Here is an 18,511-nt window from a genome sequence, read left to right as displayed (position 1 = left end):
AAGACTTCAAAGGCGCATGTAATTGCTCCCAATTGTACAACACCCCACGGCAAGGACAGAAAGCTTATTCCAATTAAAAGAAAAGAAGACTGCTTCGCAGGTTATCTATTTATATGTTTGGACTGTGCTGACATTTGAATTTCTTTGGGAAGAGACGGGAAAGCTCTTCCATGAAGAACCATTTTGATGAAATTATTGATTCCTCCCATCTTGGTTCTCAAGCCGCTGCAGAACCAATTAGAACATGCATCTTTTTTTGAAGACTCAGATACCTCTTGGTGCAGACCTTAGGCTTCCTTCTTGTAGGGCAGAAATGCATCTGAGAGTCCGATTTTTTACATAATTTACAAATTCAGGGCCAGATCCTACGAGGTACTGAGCACCCTCAACTGCCACTGAGCTCAGGAGGATGATCAGCACCTAGCTGGACTGGGCCCTTAGGGAAGAAGAAAAAGGCCCCCCCAAACGTACCATTGGCAACACTAGTGACCTGCTTCAGCACTGGCTTTTCCATTTTTTTGGCGTAAAAAGCTGCATACCACACTCGCAGCTCAGTTCCTGGTGGGATATCCCGGGAGGTGGTGAAGTAAATATCATTGTCATGCTGGAAGGCAGTCAGGTTCTGGTGTTCATATTCAGTGGCTGCTCTCACCATCATCATCCAATTGCAGTCATCTTCATTAGAGGTATCAAAATAAACCAGAGGCCCATCCTTCTGGAAAACCTGTGAGCCACCCATACAAACAAAATGCATATATAATACAAACACGATAAATAATACATTAGGGCTGTCAAGCGATTAAAAAAATTAACCACGATTAATTGGGCAATTAAAAAATCAATTGTGATTTTTTGCACTGTTAAATAATAGAATACAATTTATTTAAATATTTTTGCATGTTTTCTACATTTTCAAATATATTAATTTCAATTACAACACAATACAAAGTGTACAGTGCTCACTTTATATTTATTTTTTATTACAAATATTTGCACTGTAAAAAAAAAGTATTTTTTCAATTCACCTAATACATGTACTATAATGCAATCTCTTTATCATGAAAGTTGAACTTACAAATGTAGAATTATGTACCAAAAAAAACTGCATTCAAAAACAAATCAATGTAAAACTTTAGAGCCTACAAGTCCACTTAGTCCTACTTCTTGTTCAGCCAATCACTCAGACAATCTCCTGTTTACATTTGCAGGAGATAATGCTGCCCTCTTCTTGTTTACAACATCACCTGAAAGTGAGAACAGGCGTTTGCATGGCACTTTTGTAGCCGGCGTTGCAAGATATTCAGTGCCAGATGCGCTAAAGATTCATATGTCCCTTCATGCTTCAACCACTATTCCAGAGGACACGCATCCATGCTGATGATGGGTTCTGCTTGATAACGATCCAAAGCAGTATACAGACTGACGTATGTTCATTTTCATCATCTCAGTCAGATGCCATCTGCAGAAGGCTGATTTTCTTTTTTGGTGGTTCAGGTTCTGTAGTTTCTGCATCAGAGTGTTGGTCTTTTAAGACTTTTGGAAGCATGCTCCACACCTTGACCCTCTCAGATTTTGGAAGGCACTTCAGATTCTTAAACCTTGGTTTGAGTGCTGTAGCTATCTTTAGAAATCTCATATTGGTACCTTCTTTGCATTTTGTCAAATCTGCTGTGAAAGTGTCCTTAAAACGAGCAACATGTGCTTCGTTATCATCCGAGACTGCTATAACATGAAATATATGGCAGAATGCAGGTAATACAGAGCAGGAAACATACAATTCTCCTCCAAGGAGTTCAGTCACTAATTTAATTAACACATTATATTTTTAACAAGCACCATCAGCATAGAAGCATGTCCTCTGGAATGGAGGCCAAAGCATGAAGGGGTATACGAATATTTAGCATATCTAGCACGTAAATACCTTGCACGCCAGCTAAAGAAGTGCCTCGCGAACACCTGTTCTCACTTTCTGGTGACATTGTAAATAAGAAGCGGGCAGCAGTATCTCCTATAAATGTAAACAAACTTGTGTCTCTTAGCATGGCTGAACAACGAGCAGGACTGAGTGGACTTGTAGGCTCTAAAGTTTTACATTGTTTTGTTTTTGAGTTCAGTTATGTAACCAAAAAAAAAAAAAATCTACATTTGTAAGTTGCACTTTCACAATAAAGGGAATGCATTACAATACTTGTATGAGGTGAACTGAAAAATACTATTTCTTTTGTTTATCATTTTTACAGTGAAAATATTTGTAATAAAAAATAATAATATAAAGCGAGCACAGTCAACTTCGTATACTGTGTTGTAACTGAAATCAATATATTTAAAAATGTAGAAAATCATCCAAAATATTTAATACATTTCAATTGGTATTCTATTGTTTAACAGTGCAACTAAACTGCGATTAATCGCGATTAATTTTTCTGAGGTAATCGCATGAGTAAACTGCGATTAATTGACAGTCCTATAACACATTATTGTTATGAATAATAAATCAGACTGTGTATTTTGTGCCTTGATGGTGCCTTTCATCAATGAGTCTCAAAACGCTTTAGAAACAAAGTAAGCCTCAACACTCCTGCAAGGTATATATCACATATGCTTTCAGATGTGTAAACCGAGGCACAAAGACTTGCACAAGGTCACACAGACAGTGGGAGAAGATCCCAGGAGTTCTGACTCAAAGTAAGCTGCTTTAACTTCTAGATCACAATTCCTCCCTCAAAACAGAAATGCCATTTAACTTGTTCACCTATCAAGGGTAAGGGAAAAAAAATCCTGAACGCTTATTACCCTTGAATTTGGTTTCTAGATCTTTATTGCTCAATCAGATATTACTGTGATGGGAAGATTGCACTGAAACACCCGAAGTAGTTTTTTCACTGAAACTTTTCAAGGGGAGAGAATGAAACAAAAATGAGAAAACAAACAAACTTTTCTTCTGCATGTTGTATAAACAGCACCACCACATCTTATGTACTTGTCAAGGCAAAAGCGTACTGGCTTTTGTGACTACCTATTAGAGAAGTGGGATCAAATTGAACCCTTCATTAAAAATACCTGGAGCACCCTACAGTTCAAGATCTGACTCCAAGTTTTGTGGTTTGAACCCATCTCCACTTATCAGTTTCTTTACATCATCTGTAGGTGATGACCTTAAAACTAATGTCATGTCAGTATCATTTTGCTGGTGCCGTACTGTACCTTCAGTGGAAATGCTGACTCCTTTTCCAGTTTGGCAACTCTCTTGGATTCAAATGGGCCAAACTGGGTACGTTTGACAAGCTGCGTCACTGCAAATACTCCTTCAGTCCCATCTTGCAGTTGTCTGATCTCCAGATTGGAAGGAAGGGATGACCTATTGAAAACAAAAATGAGAGAATCTAAGTACCATGTAAAGTAGCTGTGCAGAACATAAGTCTTGCAATGTCCAAAAGAAATCAGCACCTATTTCTCAATGCTGCAATGACAGGAGGTTGTTGTGCTGAATAAAGCTAGTTTCCATTGGAATTTAAAAAAAATAAACAATGGAAACATTTCTACTGACCTTCAATTCTATAAAAGCTGATTTTTAAAAAAATCTATTTTTTGGTCCAAATCTGAGCCACCAGTATCTTTTCATAGATCATTTGCTTTCACGATATTTTCTTTTTTAATCAGAATCTTTCCCATCTCTGATGTCAAATCCTGTCTCCCTTCTAAATCCAGAGGTTAGCAGTAGCTTTCCTTCAGATCATAGGTGCCTTGGTCATTGGTGTCTCACCATTTTTCCAAATCTGTTTTTAAGGGGAACCGTACCCAAACGTGACAAACATTTGAAAATAACTTCCTGTAACGAGAGCCATCATGCAGTTTAGGTAATAATTGGATGGGAACCTGATGTAAGAGACTGTAAACCATTCTCCATTGTTCTTCGACACTGGTGTAGAAGAAAAATATGTTGGCTTGTAAGAACCCTAAGCATGCATTTATATTCAAGTGTTGCAGCCACACCCAGTAAATCTGTTTTCCTATTTAACTTATTGTGATCCAAATTTTAGGCATAGAAATGGAGAGGAGGGACTGTATTTTTCTATACTATCCCTCTTCCAGCCCCTAATTGATGCCTTCAGTGAGAGCTGTGCTGACAGGGTTTTGTAGAAGGGTAAGAAAAAGAGACCAGGGAGGGGCTGCTCTCCACAATACCATCCCTTTCTCTGGGCTCAGATTTCCTCATGCAAATCTGGGCAGCGAATAATACAGCTGGTGCTGTTATTACCTCCCACTGAATGGCCCTCCTCACCCGCAGGGGGACTGAGGCAATGGCAACTAAGCTTCTGTAACAGCTGTGTTACAAAAAAGAAAAGCCAGTGAGTTCCTTTCCCTCCACGCTCCCAAGTTTTCCAGATGTGTGGGGTTGGCTTGGGGCAGAGCTTTCAAAATCCATGCCCCTCTCCCTCCTCAATACCTCACCTCAGATGGGAGGGATGAGGTACATGGGGTAATTCAAAGTTTCTCCCCCGCATAGATTCTCCCCATGCGTTTTCCCACTGGAGGAGTGATCTGACCCCGTGCATTTATAGAACTTTAACCTTCAAAAAGTTATGCAGGCCAGTCAAATTTGGCCCAAATATAAGTTTTATAAACGCAAGTTGTTACAAAGCCTATGCTCAAGGGAAATGGTTTCCAAACACTTTTAAATTTCCAATTAAGTCAAGTTTATAAAAAGACAAACATTCCCCTGCATTGTTAGCTACCCCAACTTTTCAACACTGCTCTAGTGCATGAGAACCTGAGAATTAAATTGGCTAGAAACCAATTATAAACAAAGGTGAATCTGACCAGTCTATTTTCACTGTCAAGGCTGAGAGAAATACAAAAAGTAAACCAATTAGTCTTTTAGTGAAAAGCAAAGGAGAATTGTAAAATTAGTTTTAACATCCTAAGAGATCATGCTATTATAAGAGAGGAAAGGACATTTGTCAGCATGGTGATCTTGTGGTTAAGTCACTGGACTGGTACTCAAGAGATCTGTGTTCCAGTGCGCCTGCTCTGCTGCAAGCTTCCCATTGGACCTTAGGCACGTCAATCTCACTCAGCCTCAGCTCCCCGGATGTAAACCAGGGATGGCAATATTTCTCCCACCCTTTGCCTATCGTGTTTATTTAGACTGTAAGCCCTTCAGGACAGGGACCATCTCCTCTTATAATACATTTATACAGTGACATCAGTTGGGTCATCTAAACATTAGTGTCACTGCTGGTGGTATGAGGGGGGGTGTTCGTCCACCAGCGGCGCTACGAAGAAGAGAAAGTTGATATGGACAGTTTAGCTCTCAATGAGTCAGTCTGGTACTGATCAAACATTCACCGCATTGCCCCCATGCCATATGTTAGAGATCAGTATCCTTCTCTGAGTTCTACTGTGTGTCAAAATTCCATTGTAAGTGAACTCTCTTTCCCATAGCAAAAAATCAAACATTCCACATCAGAATATAATTCCAAATGGAAACATTTAATGCTTCGATATAAAGTTTACTCCTATTCCTAACTCTCTATTTAATTTGTTAATTTCTTTTGCGGAGCATAAATATTTCTGCTATTTTATTATACACCTAGATTTACTGACAAAACTGGGATTGATGATCACTCTTTAGAAGACTTACAAAGATGGAAATGTTCCGAAGTTTTGCTTCTCACAGTAGAGGAATTACAGAGGCAGTGCAAAACTGTGTAACTCTTCTTAACGCCATGGGAAATTCCCATGAACCATTTTGAATTTTGAAAATCTAGTGCAGCACGTGTAAGGAGAAGGAACGGGATAAATGTCAAACATTTTCAACCAATATAGGAAACAAGTCTCCACCACAACTGGTACTATCTGACTCCTTTGTCAGCAATCTCTAAGAGTTGCCAAGGAATGCATAAACAGAGCCTCTCTTAGGCCTTGATTCAGCAAATCATTTAAGCATGTGCTTTGATTCTTTGTTTAATCCAGGCTGTATCTATTTTGTCGACAGATGACTTCATTTTTCAGCTGTCAGTCTGGCACCTTTCACAAAGACGAAATTCTCTTTAAAAAACAAACAAGCCATATAGTCACACTAAAGTTACTTACCTTGCCCTGCTCAACACAAAGGAGTCTTTGACTGTCACCACTGGGCCCAGCTCAGGACACTCCGAATCATGGTACTGACCACAATCCTCACACCCTGTAAGTAAACAGCACATAGAGCTGTAAGGTAAATGCTGTCATTGGGCAGTGCTCTCGCAGTCAACAGACACATAGAAAATTTAAACACCAAACTAATGACATACAATAAAGTAGTAATTTGTACTGCCCCAAAAGATATACACAATTGAATCAAAGGTATCATTCAACACATACCTAAGACTACCAGAAGACACTTTAAAAATGTAAATATCTTCCTAAAGAAAATATTTGCTAAACAAAACTCCAGTAAATATTTTGTTTAAAGGCAGGAGGACTTAAAAAAACAACCAACCAAACAAAAAAAACACAAACCCCCACTGCGCTAGCCTCTCTCAGCTAAAAAAAATCACTATTCTGTTCACTGGAGTCCGGGGTTTAAAATGCATAGTCAAAACCTGATGGGCTCTCAGAGACTGGGAGTGAAATCCTGACCCTACTGAAATCCATGGAAAACTGCCATTGGATTTCCCCCTGGGTCCCAAGCTCTGCCCACAGTTGTACCTGTGCAACCCTCCCTTGCAAGTGTATGGCTGGGGGGGGGAAATTTGGCACTATGGCAACAGCTCCTCTGGACCTTTGGTCCCTTTCCAATACAATCTGGCAATTCTTTATTACCGGGCAAAATAATACAAGCTTTCAGTTCCCCTAATTTGACTTTTATTTTAAAATACTGTAAGTTATCCAGGGCTAAAGGGATCCCAAGAAACAACCTTTGCCCTGGATAATGATAAAATAAGAGTCAATTTAGGACCAGTCGAAACATACGTTTCTATGTCAAAGAGTTGTCAAAATGTTACTGTGAAGCCAGTTGATTGGATAGGGACAAGAAGTCATCACAGAGAGGATATTCCCCAGCTGCCAAATTCTGCTCCACGTCAAACGTAGGGAACCCTGAGGACTTCAGTAAGGTTGCACAAGAATATTATTGCATACATGTTTGCAAATTAACACGATACAGAATTTCATTCCAGACTGTAACTACTGAGAAAGAACACCTTGCTTTTACAATGGGAAACTAAACTCTCACCAGCAGTGTTCACATCTGTGAAACTTACACAGCACTTCCTTAGAGGATTTGCTCTAGCTGAAGCTTTCACTCAATGTTCAGCATTCAAATTAAGAGTGCCTGAAACTTGTGCAAAGATAGTATACAATGTACATACAGCCTGTGGCTCTCCACATTTCTTATTGTCCAGCACTATTTAGGAGTACAAGAAGCATATATCATTTTTTTTAATATCCTGGTGGATGAACAGTCATCAAAGCGGGGAACACTAGCGTTTTTGGACATATGTCTCTGAAGTCTACAGAATCTGTACAGGATGCCTCATAGCAGACCCTTCCCTGAGTTGGAGTACTCACCACGTGTGATACTTAAGGGCTTACGACCACAGAAGAAATACAAAGTCAGACACAAAGAGATAAACCATAGATTTCTCAAAGGGGAGTATATGAGGTTGAGCTTTAGCAGTGAAGATCCCTTTTAAAAGTGAGTTTATGGCTGAAGAATAACTCTAATCAATAAATATTTTAAAAGTACAAACCTTAATAATATTTTGCATTTATATAGTGCTTTTTATTTAAGGATCTCAGAGCACTTTGCAAACAACTAAGTCTCAGTAACATATGAGGCAGGTATTATATCCATTTTGCAACTGGGTAAACTTTGGCACAGTCACTGGGAGAGTTATGAACAGAACACAAGAAGTCTGCTTCCAATTCCCAGCTCTAACCACTAGACTACAACTCCCTCCACTGCATATTCCTATTCCCTAATGATGGCTCAATCCTGCTCCCACTGAATTCAAAGGTAGAATTCCCTGCTCCCACTGAAGTCCAAGTACAGGACTTTATGTGCATCTTTTCAGTCACATGTGCTTAGTTTGCTGGCAGAAAGGAAAAAGTGTCACTGCTGTTGGCACTGCAAAGTTGTCATAATTGCTGAAGAGCACCACATGTTATATTTGGCCTTAGGTTTACCAACACGACTGTCAAACCCATATTTCTGGTGGTGCTGCATGCAACAGAAAGAGACAGCCACAATTTTCAGGCCCCAGACTAAGCATGGAAGAGCTGACATTTTAGAAACAAGTTGTCTGGCTTATAAACTGAGGTAACTGGATATGAAACGCTCTGATGGTCAGTAACTATGGAAGCCCACAATGTCAGGTCTAGACATTCACTTTTCTGAAACAGAAGAGGCCCTTAAATTCTGTGGAAAAATCTCACATAGGAGGCAAGAAACTTCATGAATTCAACATTCCTGTCCCATCTGGGGTGGGGGTGGGGGGTGTTTGACATACACCATCTGTGGAACTGGCAAGATAACTTGCCCCCCTAAACCCATAGAGGTCAGAGCCTTTTTCTCTGCTTCCTGGTCCTCTCCAGCTTCTACGGCTCTTCTGAGGAGGGGAAGGGGAAGAAGGCTCACTGTGGAGCTGAGCAACCCAAGTAGGACTATATCAACTGAATCAGCATTACTATTTAGGGGGGAACTCCAGCAAATTTTGGAAAGAGAGAAGATGTCCCAGTCAGTCCCGTCCTGACCTGTGGAGCCCCAACCCTGAAGTGCACCTACAGGGACTGTGAGAGGAAGGGACTATGACACATACCATCAAGGCAGCACTCTCTGCTCTTGATCTCCCCAGGTCAGATTGGCTAGATCTAGGTCCCGTCCACTTATGTAAGTGTAGCTCACTGGCGAGGGTGTGTTCCAGTTCCACCTCTGTGCCATATCCACAGAGGATGCAAGGCTGTCACAGCCCCAGCTAGAGAGTCTTGACTGTTTAGCCCAAGCTGTAGCAGCTCAAGCTTTTAGCACTGGAGCTCCCCGGTTCCTTCCCCAGTGTGTCAGTCAAGATGGCAGCAGTCACCTAACCTAAAGGAAACAATTTAGCCATGGATAACCTTTAGGCTTTTAGGACATGTCTACTGCAGTTAGACACCCACAGTTGGCTCGTGCCAGCTGACTTGGGCTTGCGGGGCTCAGGCTAAGGGACTGTTTAGCTGTGGTGTAGACGTTTGCGATCTAGCTGAGCCCCAGCTCTGGGACCCTCCCATCTTGCAGGGTACTAGAGCCTGGGTCCAAGCCTGAGCCCAAACCTCTGTACTGCAATTAAAGAGCCCCTTAGCCTGACTCAGCTGGCATGAGCCAGTCACAGGTGTCTAATTGCAATGTAGACATACCCTTAGTCTCTTGGAGGCTAGCAATTAAAAAGCTGAGCTTCTAATTCATATCTAGCCATTTCTTGCATTTCCCAACAAAAAACTGAGAATTTGTATTCTTAACTTTGGTGCAATTCCCTCCACACTGCCATAAACTATTTGGGTTTCCCTTAAATAATCACCTTTAGGAAAACAATATAAGAGTAAGTTGGTTTGAACTTCAAAATTAATGCTTTGTAAATACACTTCACATTACGACTCCATCATTATTCTTCTAATACTTACAAATAAACATGGTCTCATTGCTGCCATCTTCTGCCATTTCTGAAACCTGTCAAAATACAAGGGAGAAAACTGAGCATAATGTAAATGCTGCTTCCTGACACAGTTCTAATACACAGATCTAATAAAAGAGTTACCTACTGAGTGATAATATTAACTGACCCCAATGCATGTGCAAAGAGACTACTGAACCCGAGCAGAGTATATCATACATAGAATGTAAAACACAAATTAAAGCGGTTAATGATCCCCTAATGCCTATATTAAGGGTGATATCAGGTGCCTTGCAAGACCCCGCCTACGATAAATATGATGCTTTTCGTAACCACTCTGGTTCATGCAGTTTTTTTTAACGAAAACAGCAGAAATACATTATTTCAACCCTTAATCCTTACACAAGCATTTATTTAAACAGTTCACCACCAGCTCATGTATTATCACACCTTTCCAAGCAGGCACATAAACACAATGTAACTTTTTCTTTTACTGTCAAGTATTTTTTCCCTTCCACATAATTGCTCACTACGAATAAACATCCACTAAACAATGTGGGACTTTTATTCCATTTCACTATAAACTGACCTTCTCTCTGAGTTTACTCTAAGTGCATTCCACTGTACATTACAACAGCACCTGTTAGTAATGTGTCAGCTAAGGCAAGATTCACAAAAAAGGGGGCAGAAATGTTTTAAGCGTGCACCAACTATTCAGGAATTCATACCTTCTATCATCTAGACAGTACAGCACATGGCACATAACCTCACAATGAGCTCAGATCCCACAAAACTCTCAGTCATAAAGAGTCAAATTGAGCATGAAGTAGAAGATTCATTTCTCAATGCCTTTGCTTCACAAGCCTGAAATGAGGTCTGCCAGCTTTGGTGTGGATCACAGTCACATCACATCATTCCTTCCTCCACCTGCAAATACTGTACTTCTGAGCCAGAAGGATGTCGAAAATGACAAGAATCCATAACGTCAATCCTATGTTCACTAAGGAGATTGGACAGAGCAAGCAGAATGGAGAAATGCTGCAATGTGAATCTCAATGCTCAAGTCATGACGCTGGGTTTTTTGGTCATGGGTCAGAGAGCTAAGGAGCTGGAATTCTAAAAACTACAACCCCAGCTGCGGAAGACTGATTTTATTTGATTTATTTTTGGTATTACAGCACAACAAAGGAAAAACTCTGAGAGAGGAGAGTTATTTCTTTGATAAGCACCAACCACGAGCTTGGGTTAAATTTTGGCTGTAAATCATTCATGCCTTTGCACATCTGGTCCAGAGAGGTCGCACGCTTTGATAGAGAGGATACAGTACTATTATTACTGGGAGCCCCAGTCATGGATCAGGATCCCATTGTGGTAGACGCAGTACAAACACAGAACAAAAGACAGTCCCTACCTCGGAGAGCTTACAATCTAAGTACTGGGAGTTAGAAAACGCACAATCTAGTCCACCGACTTTGTGATTGTACTTACTCAAGTCACCTGACCTCTATGCAAACAGATTTTCCCTCACCAGTGAATGAGGCTAAGAACCCATACCCTCACTTCTAAAGCACTTTGAGTGTTAACGGATGAGAAGCATTGGATAATTGCTTTTCACTGATGTCTAAATAACCTAAACGGTCAATGGCTGGTTGTTATAACTGGACCCTAGATTTTGTTAGTGATTATCTGGGGCTCACAGCAAAAAATTGGGCAAGCACAAACAAGGCCAGGAAGATCATTTCTCTCCCAACTCCGAGAGGTCATCCTGGTCCTCTAATGACATATCTAGAGGCACAAGAAAGAGAAGCAGAACCCCCAAACAAGGGACAGGCTCTTCCCAGAGCTGAAGTGGGAGATGAGAAGGCAAAATGATCAGCAGAAGAACTAAGAAAGGAGAGAAAGAGGCTGGATGCATTTGAGAGAGGATAAATATAGAAGAATGAGAGATTAAAACTGCAAACTGAGGGAGGAGGGAGAAAGACTAAACACACACCCAGCAGATGGTATAAACAGCAAAGCTAGTCTGTTCTGAGAATCAAAAGGTCTTCATGCTGCCATAGGAAACGCTCACCAAAGATACATCTAGCACAGCAGTCACCCAGTATCACTGAAGAAGCAGAGACCCCTCATGACAACAGAAACACTGTCCCTTCTTGTACAAACCAGGTTTATTCATGCCTCATGCAGTTTGCCTGTCCAGAAAATAGAAATATCCAAGAACCATCTCAGAGTCACCAGCAATTGCTTCTGAATGGAGCAATAGTCATTCTGGGTGATGGCTCCTAAAATGCGCATGGGATAAGCATGCAAGTTCCATCAACAGCCCTACCATGTAAATGAAGTCAACTCATGCTCAACTCTTTCTGTTGAGCCTCAGGGATATTTTTAAGACTTCCCTGCAATTCACACTCCTAGCACAGTAGTCCAAGCTGCAGACTTGCCAGTACCACATATATGTATCAGAAGGAAATATCAGATATTTCCTCTACAGCTCTTAGCTGCATTGATGATCACTGAAACTCAAGGTCAGCTCTGCACAGAGATACCAAACATGTTCTTCCTCCTTCTGAAATCAAGAAGCTACTTCTGATTAATTAGACACAACATTGTTTCATTACCAAGTGGATCTGAGCCAGCACTCCACTGGGCAAGTTCCATAGCAAGAAAGAGGACAGGGTGGGCCACTATTGTCCAGTCACTCGGACTCCTCCTGAATCTGTCCTCCGGGCAACGTCCCCCGGGACGATAATCTGGATATTCTCAGTCTCCTTATGAATTCCACCAGATACTACTTCCAACCATTGTCACCCATTCAAGCTTTAATGAAATGTGCTTCTAGTGCATTGTTTCTCAACCCACAGCCCAATCAGCACACAACTGCAGCCCATGTGACATCCTCAGGGCCATACAGATAGTATATATATATTGTGCGGCTGCAGCTCACATAAACAGTGAGCTGCATATGTAGCCCACAATGGTAAACAGGTTGAGAACCACTGTTCTAGTGTAAAAGAGCCCATACAGCTTCTCCATCGTGTGTTCAGTGCTGACAACGGCTGTGACACTTGTGGAATTCTAGGTCATACATAGTCTGTGCCCTTGCAATGGTTTCCATACATCGTGTGGATGGGTCCTAAAGTAATCCCTATAGAATAGGGCTGAGACTCATTGGTGTAGCACACTGCCTGTGTCAAACCTGTTGTGCAAGCAACTCTGGCTTCAGGACTATCAAAATGGCATTTTTCACAAACAGCAGATTAAATCAAAACATGTTTTTCATAATAATGAGGATGCAGATGTGTACTGTTGTGCAAGAACCAAAACTGCTATTTGTTCTGGGAAAGTGAGAGTGATTTAACAGAGAAAGGGGAGAACACAGTAACATCATAATGCTACCCTTTAAGGAGATGAGAAGAGAATAGAAAACAAATACACTTCATTAATTAATTGATAAGGTGCTAACTCTCAGTAAATGTTTTACATCAACTTAATATCCACCTTTCTAAACAAGTGTTTTTGTTTCTTACACCGCACAATGGTTTCTGATGCATCAGAGGTCTTTTCAACAAGTTTAGCACAATGACCTACTGTATTATGTTGAGCAAAGACAGAACAGATAATGCAATATGTAGAAGGCTTCTGATTTTAGGTTTCACCAACAAACACCAATGAAACACTTCAATTGCTGTTTATCCCATTAACACCAGAAAAACACCAGAAGTGGTTACTCAATTCGTGTTGACATCATCCCTTTCCAAGTGCAGTTTGTTTATACAGGCGATGTCCCTGCTCCCCAGCTTGTATCTAATGCAGTGGTGGGCAACCTGTGGCCAAACCACAGCCACTGGGAGCTGCGGGAGGCCGTGCCTGTGGACAGTCAACATCAGCAAAATGTCTCACGGCCCACAATCAAATTACCCTGATGGGCCGCATGCAGCCCACAGGTTGCCCACCACTGGTGTAGACCCTGCTGGGATGTACTAAAGGTTCCCTACTGCGCTTTAACATAGTATTTTTGAAACAGTACTCCATATATGTACAAAGAGAAAGCCCCTCCCAAAACACAATTTTGGACATCTACATGAAACTCAAAACTTACTAAAAACAAGCCCTGAAAAATTAAATTAAAAAATCCTGAAAACCAGAAGCCGTAATTATACATCAAGTAGACTCAAAACTGCTGTGTAAATATATCCATTGGGACTGAGCTAATAAAATTTGCTAAAGGAAACACCTCAGGTGCAGAGAGAGATCTCAAAGACTACTGTACATTACTATATGCACTCTCATGATACAGATTTCTGTCTAGTCTCTACAACTTTGGTATTCCCAAATTTGAAGAAGGAAGCGTAACCCTACAACTGGACTGATGATTCTTCTTTGCATTCACATAGAACTTTTCAGGCAAGGACTTCAAAGGTCTTTGCAAACCTGAAGTAAGTTTTCGTAATACCCTTTTGAAATATGTTTTATTATGTCCCTTTAACACATGGGTAAATGAGGCCCAAAGAGGTGGAAAAACTTGTACAAAGTCACACTGTGTGGCACAGCTGAAGACAGAACCCAATAGTTGTTACTTCCAGTTTCTGCTCTAACCCTGAGACCATGGGATCCCTGAGACCATTTCCTCCCTAAGATACTAACATTCGTACAAGCAGAGAAATCTATTAAGTTACTCATTCCACTGCACATAATTATCGGCTTGTAGAAGTGATAATGAACTTCTGTAAAGCCCAGACATTTTTGTACGAGACTGACAGGAATAGTTCCGTGGTGACTAAGCAAATGAACAGCAATGTTCCCATCTCCATGCATGAGGAGTTCTGCAAATAATGTTTCAGCTAAGCGGACAATGGCCATTAGATCACAGGTGCAGAATGTACTCTCAGCAATGGAGGAAGGGCAGGACAGTATACCCTTTAAGTAGAAAGAGTGAGGAACTCACATCAGCTTGATAGGTGACTTCTGACTTACCAACCTGCGCTTGTTTTTGGGGTCAAGTGTTGAAGAAATGATGTGTGAACAGCCCAAGTTTCTTTAGCAAATTGTCTACACCGAGGAGCATATGAGTTCTGTCAGCCCACAAATAGCAAGCTATCATCAGCTCGATATACTTTTAATATAATAGTTAGCGAAGAGAATCTGTTGGTTTGTCCCTTCAGTTACCAATATACATAACTATACCCAAGTGATAGATAGCATCCTATAGTTATATGTTAAACCAGTTAAGATTTTGCAACTAAATGGGAGAATTTTAACCACCCCTCAAAAGTTTGCAGCATTACTCTAATAATCTAATAATCATCAGCAGATTGTAAATGTAGGTGACACCTATTTTCTGATTTTACACCTAACTGAGCAATTTTGTACATAAGCAAGAGCTCTAAGCAGGTAAACTCCCTTTTTCCAACTGTGCTAAGGCTACAATCCTGAAAGCTTTTCCGTATTCACAACCTATAAAATCCACGTGGAGCTTCATTTAAGTCAGCCCCACTGAGGCACAGGGTGCAAGTTGCAGGATCAGGACCTATGCATTTAAATTGCACTTATAAAAATATTTCCATTTATCTGAGCATACGAGAGTGAGAGCACATTGTTACATATTTAAAACACAGAGTTGGAAAATGTAGGTCATAGTGGCAAGATGCGCAATTTTGGTTTCACAAATTGAACTGGTAACCTAGATATAAAGGGAAACGATATAATTTTTTTAAACTCAAGCATAAGACGCGTAGACTCAAACCTTTAATTCTGTCTGAATTTATGAGGATACCTGTCATTATGAAAACAAACAAGGATGAGAGTATATGATACAGGTTTCCCTTTCTACATTACAGTATAATTTCACTAATTTGCACAAATAACTGGACACACTACAACTGAATGAAGGTTGCAAATACACACATAAAACAAGAAGAATTCATCAAAAAATTTACTTTGTTCACTTATTTCACTATGTAGTTTACATATAATACTTTTTACCATACTAAAGATTTTTTGCAGTATATTTTGTCAAGTAATAAAGTTTTAGTAACACAAGGCTTCAGTATACAGTTCTACTGTTAATTTTTTTGCTGAGATGGGGAAAGCATGTCTTATTTTTTATGCCCCAATCACTTAGAGTGCAGATTAGCAAAGTGTAAAGTACTGAGTTTGTGCTGTTTTAAAAAGATACAGCACATTTTATTTAGCCCCTCTATGAACATGATAATCACTTGTGTGTACTAAGAAAAAGTAAACTTCAAAGTGTATTTAATGAAAGGCATCAGCAAGGAATGAATGTTTTATAGGAAAGAGCACTGAATGCACCATGGAAAAGGACATTTTTCCTTTATAATTCAACCTACAGCATCACACCTTGTTCTTAGTTATAGGCCAGCACTTATAAAGCAGAATCAAAATAACAGGGCCAATATGTTTTATAATGTAAGTGGCTTGAAATAAAACCAGAACATTACATTGTTAACGGCCATCAGAAAACTCAAAGTACTTCCTCATAACATGAAATGTTATCCTGCCCTCCCCTAGTCCTGTCTTCCTGACTTCATCCTGCCTTTAAACCCCATACTTTAACAATAAATTTAGGTATCAGATACATTCATTTATACCATTTGATGTACCCCAATAAGCAGATAAATGTTTCTGAAGAAATATAGATGGGATATCAATAAGGTCACAACATTACATTTTAGGCTAAAATCTGTTACTAAACAAAATAAGGTTACTGCAAAACTTTCAAGTGTCTTCCATTTCCACGGGCCAGAATGACAATACAGAACTCACCATGACAGTTACAGGGTGGAGAGGACCATACCACTTTCATCCTTACCACCACTGCCTGAAAAGTACATTTCCCTTGGAGGCCAAGAGGGCTGGGCTATTTTAAATGTAAAGCTACTAAGAAATTTATGTATCAATATCATGATGGCAATGCCTGTATTATGTAAATAATACTTAATAATTTCCTAAATGAGACCACTTCCCAACCTGCTTACAAAGGGCCCGATCCAATTTAACTTTAAGATTGCTTTGGGCACAATCCTATTTGTTAACATTGCCCAAGAAGATCTTGTTTACATTAAATGCAAAAGAGTAGTGAGTCACACTTCAAAAATATATAAGGGACCAATCAGAAAAAGCCCCACTGCCTGGTAGAGGTGGTCTTTAACGATTGAAGGAAATAGAGATATTATGAAGTGGCTTCTTCTGAATGCATTCGATGAAGTGAGCTGTACCTCACGAAAGCTTACGCTCAAATAAAATTGTTAGTCTCTAAGGTGCCACAAGTCCTCCTTTTCTTTTTTCTGACAGCAGTGGTTTCCCTCACTGGAGGTGGGGTCTTTAGCACAGATTTCACTTTCTGTGGCAGAATAATGCTTTGTCACAGCTAAGTCCTTTCAGGTCTAGGTAATGTACTAGACCCAAAGACAGAACAAATCCCTTAAAATTGGAAGTTAAAACATCTCACTTATTCACAGAGCTCAAAAAGGGCTTGTGTATCCAGACACAGAAGTAATAACAACCCTCTCTGGATATATACAATAAATCCTGCCTCGCTGTGGACGTGCAAAGTGTTTTCAGCTTGTATTTTAACATGCTGTTTAAATAACCAGCTTGCGCATTTATGGACCGGAAGGACTCACAAAGAGTCTGTTCATCAACACCTAAGTTACGTTTCAGAGTAGCAGCCGTGTTAGTCTGGATCCGCAAAAAGAAAAGGAGGACTTGTGGCACCTCAGAGCTTAACAAATGTATTTGAGCATAAATGATGAAGTGAGCTGTAGCCCACGGAAAGCTGATGCTCAAATAAATTCGTTAGTCTCTAAGGTGCCACAAGTACTCCTCTTCTTTTTACCTAAGTTATGGTGATTTCACCCCTGCGACAACAGATACAATCTCTCTCCGGTCTCAGCAGCGAGTCTGTGTCGGGCTCTCCAGGAGGGGTGCGGGGGGCTATATTTAAAACCGGATTTACTAGCGTTGAGCTCCTGCCCGGGCTTACAGCGGCGGCAGCCCTGGGAAGAGGTTGGGAACCAAGGGGGGCGGGCGGGGGCGAGCTGCGTGCGGGGGGGGGGGGGAATCATTTACACCCCGCGCTCCGGAGAAATAATGGAGGGGGGAGGGGTATGCACCACGGCTCCTCAGAGAGCGACATGGGGCCTGCAGGCTCCCGCGCCCCCGGCACCTGCCCAGCCCCACCCCAGCCGGGCTCCGCGCGGCCCCTTTCGGGGCTGACCCGCGCGCTCCCGGCTCCGGGCTGCAGCTCCGAGGCGCCGGCGGGGGGGCGGGTGGCTGGGCCGGGATCGGCTCCGCCGGGTTTTGCCTCGGACCCGCCCGGCCCCCCCGGCAGCGGCGGCGCGGCCGCTGTAACAAAGAACAGGCGGCCTGGAGATGGAGATGGAGGCGGCGGCAGCGGCGGCGCAGCCGGACCGGGGGCCCCGCGCGCCAGGGGCAACCCCAGGGGGGCGGGGGCGGCGCGGCGCGCGGCGGGGGCGCGGTGGGGGTGGGGGTGGGGGTTCGCCGGCCAGGGGCAGGCGGTGCCGCGCGCCGCGCTGGAATGCGGGGATTTGCGTTACCTGCTTTTGGAATGTTCCGACCCGGATCGAATCCGGACTCCAGGTTCCGATCCACTCCGGAAACCACGCGCCACCGGAAGCCGGCCCGGCCGCCCGCCGGCAAAGCACCATGGGAGTCGTAGTTCGCGGGAGGGGCGCCTACTCTCCCGCTGCGCCGCGCGGGGCTGTGGGGGCGGGGCTGTTACCCGCCAGCGCTGTTGCAGTCGCGCTTCGGGGCCCCCGGTGCAGGGCGCTGTACGCCCGGCCGGGTCGCCTGACAGAGCTCAGCCACCACCCCTGCAAGCTCGCCTGCAGCCCAAGGGG

At 42.1% G+C, this 18,511-nt stretch overlaps 1 protein-coding gene across 5 annotated transcripts in view; it reads right to left on the bottom strand.

Annotated features, from left to right (window-relative positions):
* The window catches only part of PRDM15 (PR/SET domain 15), a 45,658-nt gene extending 27,362 nt beyond the window's left edge, over positions 1-18,296 (bottom strand). For 2 of the 5 annotated variants that reach the window (XM_048865857.2, XM_075132580.1), the window contains exons 1-5: positions 18,209-18,288; positions 9,643-9,688; positions 6,097-6,190; positions 3,205-3,358; positions 472-724 (exon numbers count right to left, since the gene is read on the bottom strand). In XM_048865857.2, the coding sequence (XP_048721814.2) occupies positions 472-724; positions 3,205-3,358; positions 6,097-6,190; positions 9,643-9,679 (538 nt within the window). In that variant the 5' untranslated portion in view covers positions 9,680-9,688; positions 18,209-18,288. Of the gene's footprint in view, positions 1-471; positions 725-3,204; positions 3,359-6,096; positions 6,191-9,642; positions 9,689-18,208 lie in introns of those variants that run through there. The other 3 variants (XM_075132587.1, XM_075132591.1, XM_048865893.2) reach the window with 2 other exon arrangements.
* Between the last annotated feature and the right edge of the window lie 215 nt (positions 18,297-18,511).

Source organism: Caretta caretta, chromosome 1, assembly GCF_965140235.1.
Source record: "Caretta caretta isolate rCarCar2 chromosome 1, rCarCar1.hap1, whole genome shotgun sequence".
In the NCBI taxonomy this organism is placed as follows: Eukaryota; Metazoa; Chordata; order Testudines; family Cheloniidae; genus Caretta; species Caretta caretta.
The sequence above is the reverse complement of the archived record's forward strand: the minus strand, read 5'-3'. Positions and strand labels throughout refer to the sequence as shown.